This window comes from Helicoverpa armigera, chromosome 28, assembly GCF_030705265.1.
Source record: "Helicoverpa armigera isolate CAAS_96S chromosome 28, ASM3070526v1, whole genome shotgun sequence".
Lineage (NCBI taxonomy): Eukaryota > Metazoa > Arthropoda > Insecta > Lepidoptera > Noctuidae > Helicoverpa > Helicoverpa armigera.
The window spans coordinates 7233752-7250723 of NC_087147.1; the positions used below are offsets into that span (position 1 = coordinate 7233752).

The following is a 16972-nucleotide window of genomic DNA, read 5'->3' on the forward strand; positions in this document are numbered from 1 at the left end:
TAAAAGACATTTTTGCATGAGACTCAAAAGACTGATAGCACACGACCAAATCTTATAGGCGTGTCAGAATCAGGAAACAACTTTTGATGTTACAATTTATATCGTATTGTAAGTCAATATAGTACTTTTTATATTGAACACATTCAGTCGATTTGTCATGTATTAAAAAAAAATAATTTTGATAGTTACGGGGCAGTGCGGGGGGCAACTTCGTCTGTTATTTTCGTTAAAAAATTCATTAGAAATCTAATTTTAAGTGAAACTATAATAAAATAAGCAAAATGGATGAGAAAGGAAGAAAAGTTATCGTTTGCGACAACGGCACAGGCGTAAGTGTACAAAAACATCGATTTAAAATGGTGGTTTAGATAAGCCACTGAATCATCGTTTTCCTCATGATTTACTGTCGGTTTTAGTTCGTGAAGTGTGGATATGCTGGAAGCAACTTCCCGGCGTTCATATTCCCGTCGATGGTCGGCCGGCCGATCATCAGGGCTGAGAATAAGATCGGAGACATCGATGTGAAGGTGAGTGTCGAAACTGTGCTAAGTCAGGTGTGTAAGCGGAACTGAGCTGTATCCTGACGATTGAAACCCTATTTAGGAGTATAAACATCATTTTACTAGTTTAATCATTCAAGCCCAGTCCAATAAAAACTTTTATATTCCAATTTTTAATGATAATGTCTGACAATACCTAATAGGACCAACAGTTGTATGGGAAAATGTCAGTCTGTGCAACTAATTTGTCCATATCCTGTAAAAAAATAGGTTGGTTAGGGTTAAAAGAATAGTCATTTTACAGATGTTTACAGTCACAATTAAAAGTACGAGAAAAGTGGGCCATTTTATGACTGAAAACTCATTGAGTATTAAGATTTGTTATTGTTTAGCTAGGCAGTCTACCTATTGTTCAAATCAAAACATGTGCAGTAAGACAATTATCGTATTTATTGGAAGGCACAAATAATAGCCAAAATAAACTTTGAACAATGTGGCTTAAGAAATATTTCTGTTCTTAAAACCTTATTTTGAGGCCCTTATTAGTAGTATGTTCTTAAGATGTCATGAACAAATAAAATTTTAAAAAGCCCCTAACTTAATAATATATGTGAATATGATTTATTTATTTTTGTTTATTGCTATGTTTATTGAAGATATAATTAAATGTTACAGGACATATGTATCGGAGTAAGTTAAATGTTCAGTTTCAGCACGTTGTTGAAGTAACTATGTTATCTATCTAACAATAAATGTGTTTACTTTGTTATTGTGAAATTAATTAAGAGTTCTAACTAATTTGTGTATTTGTGATGATGCATGTATGATGTGTGGACAAAATGTACAAAACAATTTGTGTGTATAATATTCAAACAGTACTATTTATTTAAAGATGACTCAAAACTTAAATAAGTGCAATTTGCTAATGTATCTTGACAAGTGATAAATAATTATTTATTTTGTTTACTCAAAATCAGACAACAATAAACACTACAAAGTTATATTACCTTGAAACAAGTTTAACAACCTAGTCAAAAATAACAAGATTGGAACAAAACTATAGGTAACTTACTACATAGTAGAATATTTCCTGATAAGAATAAAATAATGTACAATTTCATGCGACCCAGGCATTCAATCCCGACGCTGTGGAAGTTATGGTATGTTACAGAAGCCATACTATGCAGTGCTTTGCATATACAAGCTTTTATTATACTTCTATGCAATTGTACAAATAGGCAATGCCTTAAAAATTGCAAGTTTTTTGACACAAAGTTTAGTTTAACACTGGCAAACCCTAAAATTAGTTATTTTGTATATCCTTGGATGTTTTCTAGCTTTTTAAAACATGGTATAGGTATGGTAAAAATATTGATTAAAAGTGGAAAAATTGAGGATAAAAAATATAGTACTTTGTAAAAATTATCCTTGTATGAGTAAATACTTTTTGAATGATTGAAAGTCTCATAAAACTATGTGATAATCACAACTACATGTCTTCTTGTCATCTCTTCAGAAGGTGACTTTTTAATGTTTTTTTGTGAGTAAATTAATTGGTCACTAGTAACTGCATAGTATAGGCATTAATTGCACTGTAGACATATCTACCACCTATATACTTCGGTAGAAAAGTAACTGTACATAATTAGTTCTGGATTATCTTGATATGTAAATAATTTTGGCACATTATTTATAAGAAAACTGCATTAAAAAAATATACATATTCTTATCTTTGTGAGTTTCAAAGCAGATTAGAGTTAGCAGTTAGAGTGAGCAGAGTAGAGTTTTACTGAATACAACCCACCCATTCTTTTTGGAGCCCTTTGTGTACCAGAGGGAAGGTAACTCTTTTGAACAAGCAGGCCTGGCCATCTTCTTGCAAATACATATTTCCCTTTTAGTGTCAGATTTAGAAAAAAATATGTGTAGTTAAAATATTTTTTTTAACCGCCAAAATTATTTACACTTGTAGACAAGTAGGACAAAACAGACTGTTTAAAAAATAATTTGCATTTATGTTTTGTTTTAGCATATCTATTATTTACTGTAAAATAGTTTAATACTCTAACAAGCTTTAGTATAATTTTGTGGCGTTTTTCAGAATTATTTTGAATACTAACACTACTACTTGTATTGTAGTTATTTTTTGTTAATTTTGTGTCACGTGTAATGGGATGATTGCAGGATTTAATGGTTGGTGATGAAGCTTCCAAACTCAGGTCTATGCTGGAAGTCAGCTATCCTATGGAGAATGGAGTGAGTATTTTATTTTTATAGCTTAATTGAAAAATATAGTAACCAGATGTTAGAACTTCTTGGAGCAGGAATTTGTCCTTGATTACTGAAATGTTTGTTGAGCTTAATTAAATTCTACTTATGCAATCTAGATCCTTCCATGTTTATGAAACGCCCTTTTGTTTAGCCATTAATAAACATTCCAACATATATATTAGACGTCGAGTTTTAATAACGACTTTATGGAATAGCATTCCGGGATCACGGCTTTACGTGCCCTCCCAGTCACGGGGGTATAAGTCTACTAGCTTCCAGACTCTGGCCTGCTTTGTGAAAGTTTCTAAAACCCACAAAGCCGAAAGATATCCTAGCCTTGCCTTGTCTTGACCTAGGAATTGACCCGGGACCCCCCTGCATTACTAAAACCAGTTAATATTTAAATAATTGGGGTTCTAATGATAACTTTATGTACTCTAGGTGGTCCGCAACTGGGAGGACATGTGCCACGTGTGGGACTACACGTTCGGGCCCAGCAAGATGAACGTAGACCCCCGGGAGACCAAGATCCTGCTCACAGAACCCCCCATGAACCCCACCAAGAACAGGGAGAAGATGATTGAGGTAATGTGTTTTATTTACATAATGTAACAGTAGAAGTGCTGTATGGAAGGAAACTTCTTCCCTTACTCGGATGAAATTGTAGCCTTTGATTGATACTCACGCAAGACATATGAAGACAAAAAAAAATTGGTTCAGTAGATCCACAGATTGCTCCACATAAATTAATCAACTTACAATTTACTAAACCTGCGCATCACATGTGTGTAGCCTTTTCATTATCTCATACTTTCAATATTATAAACGCAAAAGTTATATGGATATTTGTTTCTCTTTTACGCAAAAACCGAATGAATGTTGTTAAAACTTGGCAGTAATAGCTTAGGTATAGCATATCAGAATAACATGCCGTTTATTAATGTCCTAGATTAGGTCTTTATCATTTTTGTTTACAATGTAATATAACCATAACATCTGTTTATCAGGTAATGTTCGAGAAGTACGAGTTCGACAGCGCATACATCGCGATCCAGGCGGTACTCACGCTCTACGCACAGGGACTCATTTCAGGAGTCGTCGTCGATTCAGGTATGGCACATTATATTATTGTTGTTGCTATTTATTGAGTTAAGCAAGGATTAAATACCTAACACAAAATGCGCTTTCTTCATTTATTATATTAGGTACATGTTGAATGCGAAGGTACCTCTACTTATAGCGTTTTTTTCGCCCAAAATGATATTTGATACACAGATAATTAAGTGCCTGAGAAAGGATATATGCTACTTTTTCCCGGATAAGGGAATCTTATTCGGGCACGTGGGTAGTTGAAAAAAAAGGACGTTACTCAACACTTTTACCAATGTTTTTATTATTATTAATTTTGAATTTGACTACTAATAAAAACCTTGGCTTTTACCATATTTCTTGACCACTTACCTCAATACATTTTCAATGACATGAGAGTCAAATAGTTCATATATTTCTCTTGTATAGGTGATGGCGTAACCCACATATGCCCTGTATATGAAGAGTTCTCGCTGCCTCACCTCACCAGACGACTCGACATTGCCGGTAGAGACATTACCAGGTATCTTATCAAGGTAAGTCTACATTTATTATTTTAACTTACAATAATTGACTGCCATCACCACTAGATAATTTGGCTCCGATAAATCTGCGTTCACCATATATTCTATTAGAATTTTTGTGTTCGAGTTGCAGACACCTTGTAGAATTTTACCTAACATTATAACATTTCATTATGTAAAAGAGTGACCTATTCTTATACGGGTAGACTGTCTGTTTTATGCTCAGATGCGTAAGGTGGTTTTGTTGTACCTTCAGTTGGTTCCAAACTGCAATTTTTTTGAGCTGAAGTCCTGTTTGCTATAAGTCTGATTTACGCAACCTGGTCCCTTCTAAATGTTAAAAACTTCATACCAATTTATATAATTTTCCCCAGCTCCTCCTCCTCCGAGGGTACGCCTTCAACCACTCGGCAGACTTCGAGACAGTCCGCATGATGAAGGAGAAGCTCTGCTACATCGGGTACAACATCGAGCAGGAGCAGCGCCTCGCCTGGGAGACTACCGTGCTCGTCGAGCCCTATGTGGTCAGTCATACACTCGAACATCTCCATCTCCCGAGTCTATTCCCAACTATGTTGGGGTCGGCTTCCAGTCTAACCGGATGTCGCTGACTTACCAATGTTTTCAGCTTCATCACTCGTACATATTTATTTACTTATTTAAAAAAAATTGTAGACACACAAAAAAACACGACAGGAAAGAATACTCGTAGGGGGTCACTAACACACTCATATGTAACTGAGTTGTCATAGTTGGTCAAACATACACGGGTTTGAGCATTTGGTTATGATCAGTCACACATACATTCCAAAAATATTTTTTGGATAGTGGACACTGCTCGTCAAGCTATATATGTAGTCAGTTAAACACTCATGCACAGTCTGAGTGTCAGTAACTAGTCAATCACACACTCATACACACTCTAGGTGGCAATGATCAATCATTCACATGGATAATTCAGTGGGACCCAAGTTTTAGTGGTCAGTCACACACTTATTCATTTTCACCTAAAATAAATTTAATGTATTAAAATTCCAGCTACCCGACGGCAGAGTGATCAAAGTAGGAGGTGAGAGGTTCGAGGCTCCGGAGGCGTTGTTCCAGCCACATCTCATCAACGTGGAGGGACAGGGAATCGCCGAGCTCGTGTTTAATACTATACAGGTATGAATGTTTATTTATTTTATTCAATTCAATTATTACAGAGAAAGATAAATTATTTTGTGAAAACACGGGTATATAAGATAGTAAAATAAAATCAGATCCATACATGTTTTGCCTGAAATTGGCGTAATTTTTTTTACAAATAAATATCAAATACTTAAAGTGAGACATGGAAATACACTTTGCTTGCTTAATTGTGTTTATGTCACACTAATATTTAGTTTTGAGTCACCGTATGTTCGTTACATCTTCACGCGCAAACTACTAAAATAACTACCTTCAGATCGAAAGAACATATAGGCTACGGTTTTTCCGTTTGAGGGAAATATTTCTCTCCGTACGCGGGTGCAACTGTTGGAAGAAAGTTGCTTATGTAACCTTTGTATAAAAAGTAGAAAACCAAGCATCTGTTGGTCACTAGTTTATCGACATTTCAACCAAACCCATAGTAAATAGTGGTAAAACTAGTGCGTTTTTGGGGCTGTTTTGGGCAAAATAGCTAGTTCAAGTTCTTTTTAACCGACTTCCGACAGAAAATCTTGGAATCTCAATTTGACTCACTTCCTGGCCTTCGATTAGGATGAAATTCTGCACACGCACTGAGTTCTGATGACAATATGACTAGTGAGTTTTTTTTACTATTAATTTTAACATAATTTTTATTCAAATTTTACCATTCTTCTGCAGGCAGCGGACATCGACATGCGCAACGAGCTGTACAAGCACATCGTGCTGTCGGGCGGCTCCACCATGTACCCGGGGCTGCCGTCCCGCCTCGAGCGCGAGATCAAGCAGCTCTACCTCGAGCGCGTGCTCAAGAACGACTGCGACAAGCTGGCGGTACGTATAGTGTGTGCTTGTACAAGCACATCGTGCTGTCGGGCGGCTCCACCATGTACCCGGGCTGCCGTCCCGCCTCGAGCGCGAGATCAAGCAGCTCTACCTCGAGCGCGTGCTCAAGAACGACTGCGACAAGCTGGCGGTACGTATAGTGTGTGCTTGTACAAGCACATCGTGCTGTCGGGCGGCTCCACCATGTACCCGGGCTGCCGTCCCGCCTCGAGCGCGAGATCAAGCAGCTCTACCTCGAGCGCGTGCTCAAGAACGACTGCGACAAGCTGGCGGTACGTATAGTGTGTGCTTGTACAAGCACATCGTGCTGTCGGGCGGCTCCACCATGTACCCGGGGCTGCCGTCCCGCCTCGAGCGCGAGATCAAGCAGCTCTACCTCGAGCGCGTGCTCAAGAACGACTGCGACAAGCTGGCGGTACGTATAGTGTGTGCTTGTACAAGCACATCGTGCTGTCGGGCGGCTCCACCATGTACCCTGGACCCGGGGATAGGTTTCTATCTATTCCTGAGAGAGTTATATAATGAAAATTAAGCTAATAATTATGTATTTAAAAAAAGCCTAGCCTTTTTCCAACTATGTTGGGATCGGCTTCCAGTCTAACTGGATGCGGTTGAATACCAGTGCTTTACAAGGAGCGACTGCCTATCTTACCGCATCAACTCAGTTACCCGGGCAACCCAAAAAGTCGGTGTAATCTACACAGCTGACTGACGTGGCCCTATAATCCGTCTGGACACCATTTATTATTTTCCTCAAAATTAATGAAAAAATGCTACGACATACTCGCTACGACTACTAAAAGACCTTTCTTTATCCTGCAGAAATTCAAGATCCGCGTGGAAGACCCGCCGCGGCGCAAGGACATGGTGTTCATCGGCGGCGCGGTGCTGGCCGAGGTCTGCAAGAACAGGGACAACTTCTGGCTCTCTAGGAACGAGTACCTTGAACAGGTCAGAATATTAAAAAAAAATATTGCTAATTTTCAATATAGGTACTTCTCTCTAACGCTACCCACCCGCTTCATACTTTCGCAAGGCAAATAATCGGGCCGATTTTATGTGTGTTCTATTTTTCTCCAACAAAAAATCGGTCACTGATCGGGCCGACCCGGCAGCCAAAATAGTTAATCCTTCCATTTGTCCACATTACTTCCCTATCTTGTATGTATGGTATAATCAGTATCCTAGTATATAAGAGGACTACATACGCGAGTACATAGGAGAATAAATGAGGATATACATTAAATAGTACATAAGAGTATAAGCGAGTATATATGGAAGTAGCTTGTACATAAGGGAGTACCTAAGCGAGTATCTCCGAATTATAATCCATATTTAACTAACTTACGCTTTTCCATTTCAGGGTATCTCCTGTTTAAGGAAGCTCGGTCCCCGCGCCAGTTAATGACTGAATCACTACTTAATTACTCTTACTGTATATAGACGGTGACTAAACGGCGTAAACGACATTAATAATGAGTTGTACCATTTAACTATAATGATATATAAACCATAACCAGTCGTGAAATTGCCAGTCATTGGTTAAAATCACGGAGAAAGGAAAGATAAGCGGAGATGCCATAAGGAAGGTAGGTCAAACGCCTTCTTGTAGGTCAAGCAACGTACGGTAGGCGTGATCAGTTACTTACTAGAACTAACGAGATGTTCGGGTTCCTTGTCAAATCTAAACCAATCTGTCAAAATTGACGTGATTGATTGATGATTTGTTTTTAAAAAAGATCCCGACGAATTGAGAACCTCCTCCTTTCTGGGAAGTCGGTTAAAAATAAATGGGCGGGTTCCATAGAAGGCGTATGAGGGCGGAGGTAGTAACGTTCCAGTCAAAAACAGTAACTAACGTTCTTCGTCCCCCGAACACCCGCATGTTGTCGCGCTACTTTCCTAGGAGATTTTCCGTTATGACATCTCCGCTAGTCATTTTGTTCTCTGTGGTCAAATCGGTGATTTGACAACTGGAAATGGTTAAACTATTGTTAAATTGTGTAATTCACCTTACACCAATCTTTTTGTCGTCGCTTACGTCTACCGTCGATACGATTCAAGTATTCCGTTATTTTACTTCGAAATTAAGTTAGCTTGTATAGAATCAATGATTTTATTATGTTTATAAATTTTGTATATCGATTTAATAGTTACAGTGAATAGAACTGTTTATTGATTTTTTTTTGTATTTTCTAGGCGTGTGTGTGTTATGTAGGCTTTAGTTCATAAATGGAACAAAGAAAGATTAAATTTGAATAAAATCTAGCGAAACGTGTGTATTGTTAAGCGTATGAACTTATTTTTCCAATAACATTATAAACACAATATTTATTTATACATACTTTATGATTTCATATTTTTTACGCAAATGCAGAAGATCTCTTCATGCATTTTTTGAGATGTAAAGTACCTACATAACATGCACATACTAATAAAGCATTTAATTTAAATTTAATATACCTAAAAGCCTCACCAACTACTTATAATTTACATAAAGATGTTTAACCATGAGATTTTATATAAAATTCAACACAATTTAGGTTTAGCTAGTACTTTTTGTAATCTAGATCAAAACTTGATTATTAAGAAATATTACAAGGAAGAAAGGAAAATTTGAAAAGAAATATGTTTTAAGACTTAATAAAAATTGGTATGTTAACTGATGTCAGTCTTTTCGTCAAATACTGAAACGCTACTTAATTTTAGCGTCTGCTCAAACATTATTCTATCTCTATCACATTTACGTAAATTGCTGAGACAGAAAGACTAAGTGCGGCGTAAAGTTAAGTAACGTTTGAGTATTTCGTGAGTATGGGAGTATTGTATAGAAACTTTTAATATTCAGTAATTAATATTCAGTACTGGCACTGGTACTGGGTACTGTACGTGTAATTGTTTGGTGAAGTTTTGCCAAAACAGGGGATTTATTTTGCACAAAATTCTGTATGTAATTTTTTATGGTACTCAATTATTAGTGATCCTAGAGCATATTTTATGCGATAGAAGTTTTCACAGACTGCCAAATGTAGTAGCAAAGACAAGACTACCTGCATTTATTGAATTTGAGATAACTCTAGTATTACATGAGTTTCAAGAATGTCATAAGAATTAAAATGTCGATGCCAATTCCATAAAAATACTCTCTGACTTCAACTTATTTATAGCTGGAAGGCGATATAAAGAAATCTTTTTTATGAAGTCGGTTGTAATACAGAATGAGAAGTGGGTACTTTTTGTACGAGAAAAAATTGTATGCAATAAGTGTAAGTCGATGTCGACACGGGAGGGAATGTAAATGTAATAATTATTGTATGATTTGTAATTAATTATAATTTAATTGAATCTATGTTCGTTTCATTTAATTTTCATACCTATTTGTTTATCAATAGTAGTAAAATATGACGTTCAAAAACTGTTGTTTTGAAAACAAGTTCGGGATATCAAAAAAGCATCAACTTTATTATAATTACGTTTATTAAAAATCGCAAATGCAAAATTTTCTTTCATTTACAAATTACACAAATGTTCTATCGATATCGATAAATGTGCATGTTCATCAATACACATTTATCGACTCGATAAACTTACACAAGTCCTTTAAATAATATCTTAGTAAAATACACATGTAAAGCTAGGTTTGTATATTAAAATAAAAACATGAAAAGTCAGTCGATATCACATACGAATAAGAAAAAATAAAATATAGACGATAAATATGACTTACCTCACTAAATTGTTTTGCTTTTTAGTAAGTCTAACATTTTTTATACTTGCGTAGAAACCTTTAATGAATTATGATTTTTTACACAATATTAATAAAGCTCAAAGATTTTTGAGCTAATTTATGAAGATTTTCTTGCCATTTAGCCAGTATAAAAAACTGAAAACTTGTCATTTAATTTACAAAATTCCTGCGCAAGTATCAAGAACTTTTAAGAGAGTAAAATAAAAATTAAAGCAAATTTTTCAATTTTTACAATTCGTATTATATTTCAATATCCAAAACAACCAAAATTATGTTTTTAAATTTATTAGTTTTTTTTTTTGATACACAAAAGTTACATGTACGACACAACATTGCAAAAGGCTTTTATTACGATAAAAAAAACTTATAATTTTTGGTGTCGAGTAGTTGAAACAAAACATATTAGAAAATATAGGCATCATTTAAATTTTATAAAAAAGTTACAAAAAAGGAGATCTTAAATAGATACACATTTTACACCTAAATCTGGCACTAAGCTTAAGAAAACTACATCAGTTTTTAACTGTAACTATAACTAGTTAGTTATAAAAAGCTACACATATTAATTATAAACCCTAAAAGTAAGTTTTCTACAGCTAACTTCATAAAAAATAATACTACAACATAGACCCACTGTGCTACTATTTTTAACCACTTCCAAAGAAAGTTCTGAACTGACAATTTTGATATATTTTGGCAATATTATATGAAGACAGTTACGTATGGCTATCAATCAAGAAATGATTGAACAGATATTTTCAAAATGTGCTTCCTATATGATTCAAAAATGTAAGAAATAATCATGATAAAAATACCTAAAATTACAATTATCAATATAAAATCTTATAAATAACTACTTAATAATATTAGTTGCCTTTTCTCCTACAAAAAATGATTAAAAATGCAAAGTCCGCACCGCAAACTTTAAATTGAGACTCTTAAATAAAAAAACAGTCTTATTATTCACAAAAACTAAAAACTACATTGAGATTTTAAATTATTTATGAGATTAGCATAAAACCTAGTTTATCTTAAAACTATAAATGCAGTATCTGGTCACTGTTCGCTTAAAATGTACAAAATTAAATAGAAAAGTCGAGCGAAGCCGATTGGCCGACAAATTCATTACATAATTATTATTTTTACAGACGATAACTGGGAGTTTCACCCTACATTCCGAAGAACGGAAAGCTTATTTTTTACATTTACCTAATTCATCGTTTGATCGAAGCTTTCTTATTTACGAATTAAGAATTATATTTTTTCTAAATACAAGACATACCTACTTATATTCTTAAATTGTTTTTTTTTTTTTTATAGGTAAATGGTGCTATAGGCATTTATTTATTTCGATTGTATAAGGCCTAGAAGGATTTTATTTATCAAATTAAAGAAAAAATATTTTAAGTAAAATACCTAATGAACTTTGCAGCCCATTCATTTTCGTTAGGTAAATTACAACACTAGGGAAGTACGAGGCAAAATGAATTCTCAATTGTATTGTTTTTTTTTTTATAAATTATTATTTGTTTATTTAAACGAATAGCACTATTTACCTCTAAAAAGCCTGATTAATCTTCAAAACGAGATCACATATCCGGCAATGAACTTAAAAATACTCTAATACTAAAATTTCGATTCAATCAGGACGAATTATATCAATTTCGGACGATATAACATAATTTACAACTAAGTTTGATTACATAAGTATATATTTCAGTCTTAAATTCTAGTATTTTTTTATTTACAAATGGCAGTATCGTTTAGCTTCCGATTTTTTAAATATATAGACAAGCCTTCGGGCTGGATTGATTTTTGGGGAGTAATGTGAATATTAGGAGATAAGATATTAAAAATTAGGGTCCAGTATTTTATTTTAACTATTTATCTTGGAGGAGTACGAAATTATGTAACATAATAATTGATAAAAATAATTCAGTCTATTTAGTAACCTTTTTGGTGTTCAATTTAAAAGTACAGCAATTTCAATGTAGTTTGAGGAATATGAAGCAATTAGTTCAGTAGGGAATTTACCTACCTAATTTTATTTAAAAAAAAAATATACCAGAAATTTATCTCCTAAAAACACATTATTCCCCCAAAAATCACTAAAACTAACTAAATCCTAGTTTAACTAAAATTAACTTAACCTACACTTGAAATAGTAAATGCATCGAAATGGCTATATATTTTCACTATAGTTACTCCTAATAGTTACACTAAAAACTATAATTTAGTTGTCTATCTGTTCGTCATTGCAATTTCCCAATACAGACCATTTTTACGATGCCATCAAAATATTTATAAAAACACATAGGTACATACTTTGTCTTCGAAATACTTTTGAGTTTATCGTTTAAGAAATATCAAAAAAATTAGTTAAAATGGTCATACATAACACAATCTTACACAAAATAAGAAATTCATTTCTTAAACTTTGATTTCAAAATCGAAACACAATTTCATCATCAACCTAATTGTTTTTTCACCATCATCATCATCATCAGCCTATAGCAGTCCACTGCTGGACATAGGCCTCCCCAAGTGCACGCCACTGAGATCGATTTTCAGCTTCTCGCATCCAGCTCCTGCCAGCCGTCTTGCGCAAGTCATCACTCCACCGTGCCTGAGTAATTGTTTTTTGGTACACAACAAACCTGCAATCTTTTCCCACAATAGATTGAGGCGTAACCAATTTTGATGCTTATCAATAAAATAATTATATGTAAAAGATAAAAAGATGTAAGTATAAAAAGTGTTTTCCAAAAAAGTTCCTTGAAGAATTGTTTATCTTTTTAGAGCCATGGTACCATCTCCTAACTCCTAACGTTCTACTCTTCGACTTTTTCCTGTGATTTCTGCGAAGTATTCTCGGAGGTAATGTCCTGCAGTATGGTGGTCAGCTCGTCGTAGATCTCCGTGAACTGAGGCCGGTCGGCGGGCGACTTGCTCCAACAACGTTTCTAAAATAAAAGAATTAATTATAAATACGGGAAAACATGCGAATAAAATTGTGATATGGGATAATACCTAACAATTATCCCATATCTACCTATATAAAACCTTTAAACATCCGAATTCAGAACCTCTTCTTTTACGGTAAAGACAATCTTTTTTTGTTTGTTTCAATAACTTGATACATACTGGTTAATATATAAGGATAGCAGTAATGACTTTTAACATTCTTAAAAAAGTAGTACATATTTTAATTAAGGGCTCATAGTTTTTGAATTTTAACAAAAGCTTTTGTCCAATAGCTACTCTCGATAAAAAAAACACTTATTTTGAGAGCTGTGGCTTAAGTAGCAAGTGAAAATCATAACATAAAATCAGGACTAACTATTGATTGCCTTAACCTGTAGTCTGTAATGTCACTGCACTTATTAAATAAATAAAATAAAAAATAACAACCCCTCTTTTGTAGGAGTTCAAAAGGATCCTAAAAGAACTATCTTATAGCTGAAAAAAGGTCATAATATTATCTTTAAATCTCCACAGTAAACTCACAAGTAATTCCCCCATGGCTTCCGGCATGCACTCGGGGATGGTCCACTCCAAGGCGCCGGTCTTCACGCGCTCCAGCACCGAGTTGTCGTTCAACTTCGCGAATGGCAGCTCCGCTTTTGTGTAGATCTGGTAATAATTGGGATTTTTCATTCATTAGAATATGGCATTGATTCAAAGTCAAATGTATTTATTTCAAATAGGCCCCTATGAAACGTCACACTAGTTGCACAGTTCCAAAAAGTTGGTCTCATGGAGAAGAGCCTATTTAAAAGACTCAGTTATACATAAATAGCAGTTTAAAAAGCGTTCAGCGTTTAAACAAAAATGCGTAATAAAAAATAATGAAATTAATCAGTCAATCGAGCAGGAAAATAATTATGGGATTTAATTTCGAAATAAAATAACGAAATTCCGCATAACTGGACTACATGTGAATGAATTTAATTAATGCAATATGAATACAACATTATTTAACACTCCATTTTTTATATTTTGTGTAAACATTTTTGAAAGGTGGAGGAAATGATCCTACAGTTTATTAATATTAAACTTATTACTTATATATTATATGCAATGTATTAATGATTCGTTAAAACTTATTATATGAGACGCACAATCTATCAATATTGATAGATGGATTGCCTGGAAGGTGACATGAATAGGAAGGGAGTGAGTGTCAGTACGACGAGTGACAGGGGAAAATAGAAGAGGATGATATATTGCGCCGACCCCAACATTGGGAACAGGGCAGGAGGAACAAGACAATCTATCAATATTATTATGGTAAGTAAAAGTTATTACCTCCCACACGGTGACAGCAAACATATAAACGTCAGACTTGGTGGAGTAGTCGCCTTCTAGCACCGCTTCTGGTGGCAACCAGCGCAGGGGAATCACCTGCAAATATACACAAATAACTTATTGAGATCGATACAATATTATATTAAAGTTAACAAAAGGAAACTAATATACCTATATACCTAATAAAAAAAACACTGTTGCTAGATTATATTTCATAAATAAATAAAAATAGGCCAATGTAACCTCTACAAAAATAATCGTCCAGTTAAAAACAAATCTAAGGCTCATATTCCCTGACAACCTACGTTCCTTTTTTTCTGAAAACAGTTGTTGACTCTAAAAAATGTGTTATCATTCAAAGTTTACAGTTTTTTTTAATGATAACTGACGTTGAACCAGGATCTAAGATAATTTTCAAAAACCTCGTGCAAAGAAATTCTCGTATGTACATATGTGTTCGTTGATATAGCTCCATCTATTATATACTTGGGTAAAGGCTAGGCAAATGGTGTCAAAGTAAAACGTACCTGTTCATGCAGCTTAAAGTACTCATGCGAGTCGGGTCCGCGCGTGAGTGCGGGGTACGACAGCTTCAGCTGTAGCTTAGACGTGATCACGCAGTTACGCGCCGCTATGTCTCTGTGGTAATTATTTGTTTTTAGTGTATGTTATCGTATCTTGTCATGGGCAAACCTCTGGTACTGCTGTCTTAAGCCGGGTCCAGACATGTATCATTTGCCCGATCCGATCACCGTTTCCGTGGGAAATGGGGCGGGTCGTATCATAACGGCGTATCCCCGTCCACATATGCGATCATGATACGCGTTGACGACACGTATAGGGTGATAGGATCGGGCAAATGATCTCATGTCTGTATCCGGCTTTATGTGCTGCCAAGTAGCGTCAATTCAACACATCAAAGACATCGACCAATCACAGTCCATGAATCTAATACGTTCATTCAATCAAAGCATTCATTCGTTTGACGTACCTATTACTATTTACCTATAATTACCTACATAAGTATCATTGTAAGAAATTCAATGAAAATAGTTGTGTATGATTGATTATTTAATTGCTAAGATATTATGTAGAATTTTAGGGTGTATGTAGCCAAAGATAAAAACCAGTAGAGTAAGGTTTCGGTATTTAAACGACCAAAATCAACACATTTGGTCGAAGTACGGTCAGACGGACAGCAAAGTCTTATTAAAAGTCCCGTTTTTCCTTTAGGACTCTCAGAAAGGAAAATGGGGGTAATTTTACATTGTTATTTTTTTCAGAATACTGTCCTCTTTGGGAACCCTATAACAAAGGGAAAAATGGGGGCAATTTAATTGTTTTTTTTTTAATGAATGATAGTCAGAAAGCCAGTAAGTTTGATCCCAATCTAACCAAAGGGTATTGGGTTTCTCGGGTAACTGGGTTGAGGGGGTCAGATAGGCAGTCGCTTCCTGTAAAACACTGGTACTCAACCGCATTCTGTTAGACTGGAAGCCGACGCAGACGATGATGATGATGAAAAGAATGCTTTTCAGCCATTCTAATTATTCTTCTACCAACTAAATCACCACATACCTATGCGTAAACCTGACAGCAGCACACTTAGCAGCGGCCGCAGCGAGATGCGTCGCTAACAACGCGCGGTGCTGCGGCGCGAGCGGCGCGCAGCTGCGGCGCGGCGCGGGGTGCGCGTGCGCGGGGCCCACGCGGGCGATGTACTCCGCGTTCTCTTCCGGAGAGCGGGTCGCGATTAGGAACTTTTTTAATTCACCCTGGAGATAGAAAATAAATATATATAAGTTTAAGTGACGCTTCGCTTATGGGGGATTTACACGGGTGACAAAAGCCGCACGATTTTTGCCGTGCGGCGTAAATCGTCCATCTAAATGGCAATTCGCAAGTGACTAAGCCGCAAGCCCCTAAGTTGGGTAGCACCTGCCTTGGCCGCGCGGCAAAAATCGTGCGGCTTAAGTCACCCGTGTAAACCCCCCATTAACTGAGCGCTTTTAAATTCACCACGTTTTATGATAAAAAAAATGGGCCAAAGAACTGCACATAGTAACCTGTGACCCATAGCGAAAAAAGGGTCATTTAATGATTTACCATAAAAAGACGAAAAATATAGGTAAAATCTATTACCACCTTTCACAATAAAAAAGGAAGCTTAAAGACTTAATATATAGTGTGCATGGAATATTCAAAATGCTAGGTAACATAATTGAAGACTGTGGTGTGAAACAACTTACCATTGGCAACTTTATATACCCACTAACGCGACACAATATTGTGACGGTCAGTCACAAACTACAGGTTTCTGCACCTGATTTCCTAACCGTCTCCATATCAAAATCCTAAGTTCGCGACTACCCCGAGGAAGTTTGACAGTTCTACTATGTCAACATCTCTGCCCTATCCTATGTTTTAATTATCATATTTATATACAGTATTTTTTATGTTGTGTAAGATGCTAGATGTAAATTAATTAATCAATTACAATATTTTATGCTGATGCT

General features: G+C 35.5%; 2 protein-coding genes across 5 annotated transcripts in view; one reads left to right on the plus strand and one right to left on the minus strand.

The window, feature by feature from the left end:
* Window positions 1–158: 158 nt before the first annotated feature.
* Window positions 159–9747, plus strand: LOC110381479 (actin-related protein 2). 4 transcript variants are annotated; one of them, XM_064042289.1, is made up of 11 exons: window positions 164–329; window positions 417–527; window positions 2685–2756; window positions 3213–3356; window positions 3779–3881; window positions 4290–4396; window positions 4759–4908; window positions 5423–5548; window positions 6236–6388; window positions 7223–7351; window positions 7764–9747. In XM_064042289.1, the coding sequence occupies exons 1-11, from the start codon at window positions 282–284 to the stop codon at window positions 7803–7805; spliced, it is 1185 nt and encodes a 394-aa protein (XP_063898359.1). In that variant the 5' UTR covers window positions 164–281; the 3' UTR covers window positions 7806–9747. The 4 variants fall into 4 exon arrangements, with proteins under 4 accessions (XP_063898356.1, XP_063898357.1, XP_063898358.1 ...); XM_064042286.1 differs by lacking the exons at window positions 7223–7351; window positions 7764–9747 and adding an exon at window positions 1631–1660 and having other exon boundaries at window positions 159–329; window positions 6236–6815; XM_064042287.1 differs by lacking the exons at window positions 7223–7351; window positions 7764–9747 and adding an exon at window positions 1176–1190 and having other exon boundaries at window positions 160–329; window positions 6236–6815.
* A 1398-nt stretch (window positions 9748–11145) lies between these two features.
* The window catches only part of LOC110377855 (tyrosine-protein kinase-like otk), a 45616-nt gene continuing 39789 nt past the window's right edge, over window positions 11146–16972 (minus strand). The window contains exons 14-18 of the mRNA XM_064042285.1: window positions 16035–16231; window positions 14984–15095; window positions 14457–14552; window positions 13656–13781; window positions 11146–13111 (exon numbers count right to left, since the gene is read on the minus strand). Of these exons, the coding sequence (XP_063898355.1) occupies window positions 12980–13111; window positions 13656–13781; window positions 14457–14552; window positions 14984–15095; window positions 16035–16231 (663 nt within the window). The 3' untranslated portion in view covers window positions 11146–12979. The remainder of the gene's footprint in view (window positions 13112–13655; window positions 13782–14456; window positions 14553–14983; window positions 15096–16034; window positions 16232–16972) is intronic.

What these genes read in the sequence shown, in the direction of transcription:
- LOC110381479 (XM_064042286.1), top strand. Translation starts at nt 282, where the DNA reads ATGGATGAGAAAGGAAGAAAAGTTATCGTTTGCGACAACGGCACAGGC. An exon ending in GCTATCCTATGGAGAATGGA is followed by an intron (nt 2,757 to 3,212) that starts GTGAGTATTTTA and finishes TATGTACTCTAG; the next exon opens with GTGGTCCGCAACTGGGAGGA. An exon ending in TTACCAGGTATCTTATCAAG is followed by an intron (nt 4,397 to 4,758) that starts GTAAGTCTACAT and finishes AATTTTCCCCAG; the next exon opens with CTCCTCCTCCTCCGAGGGTA.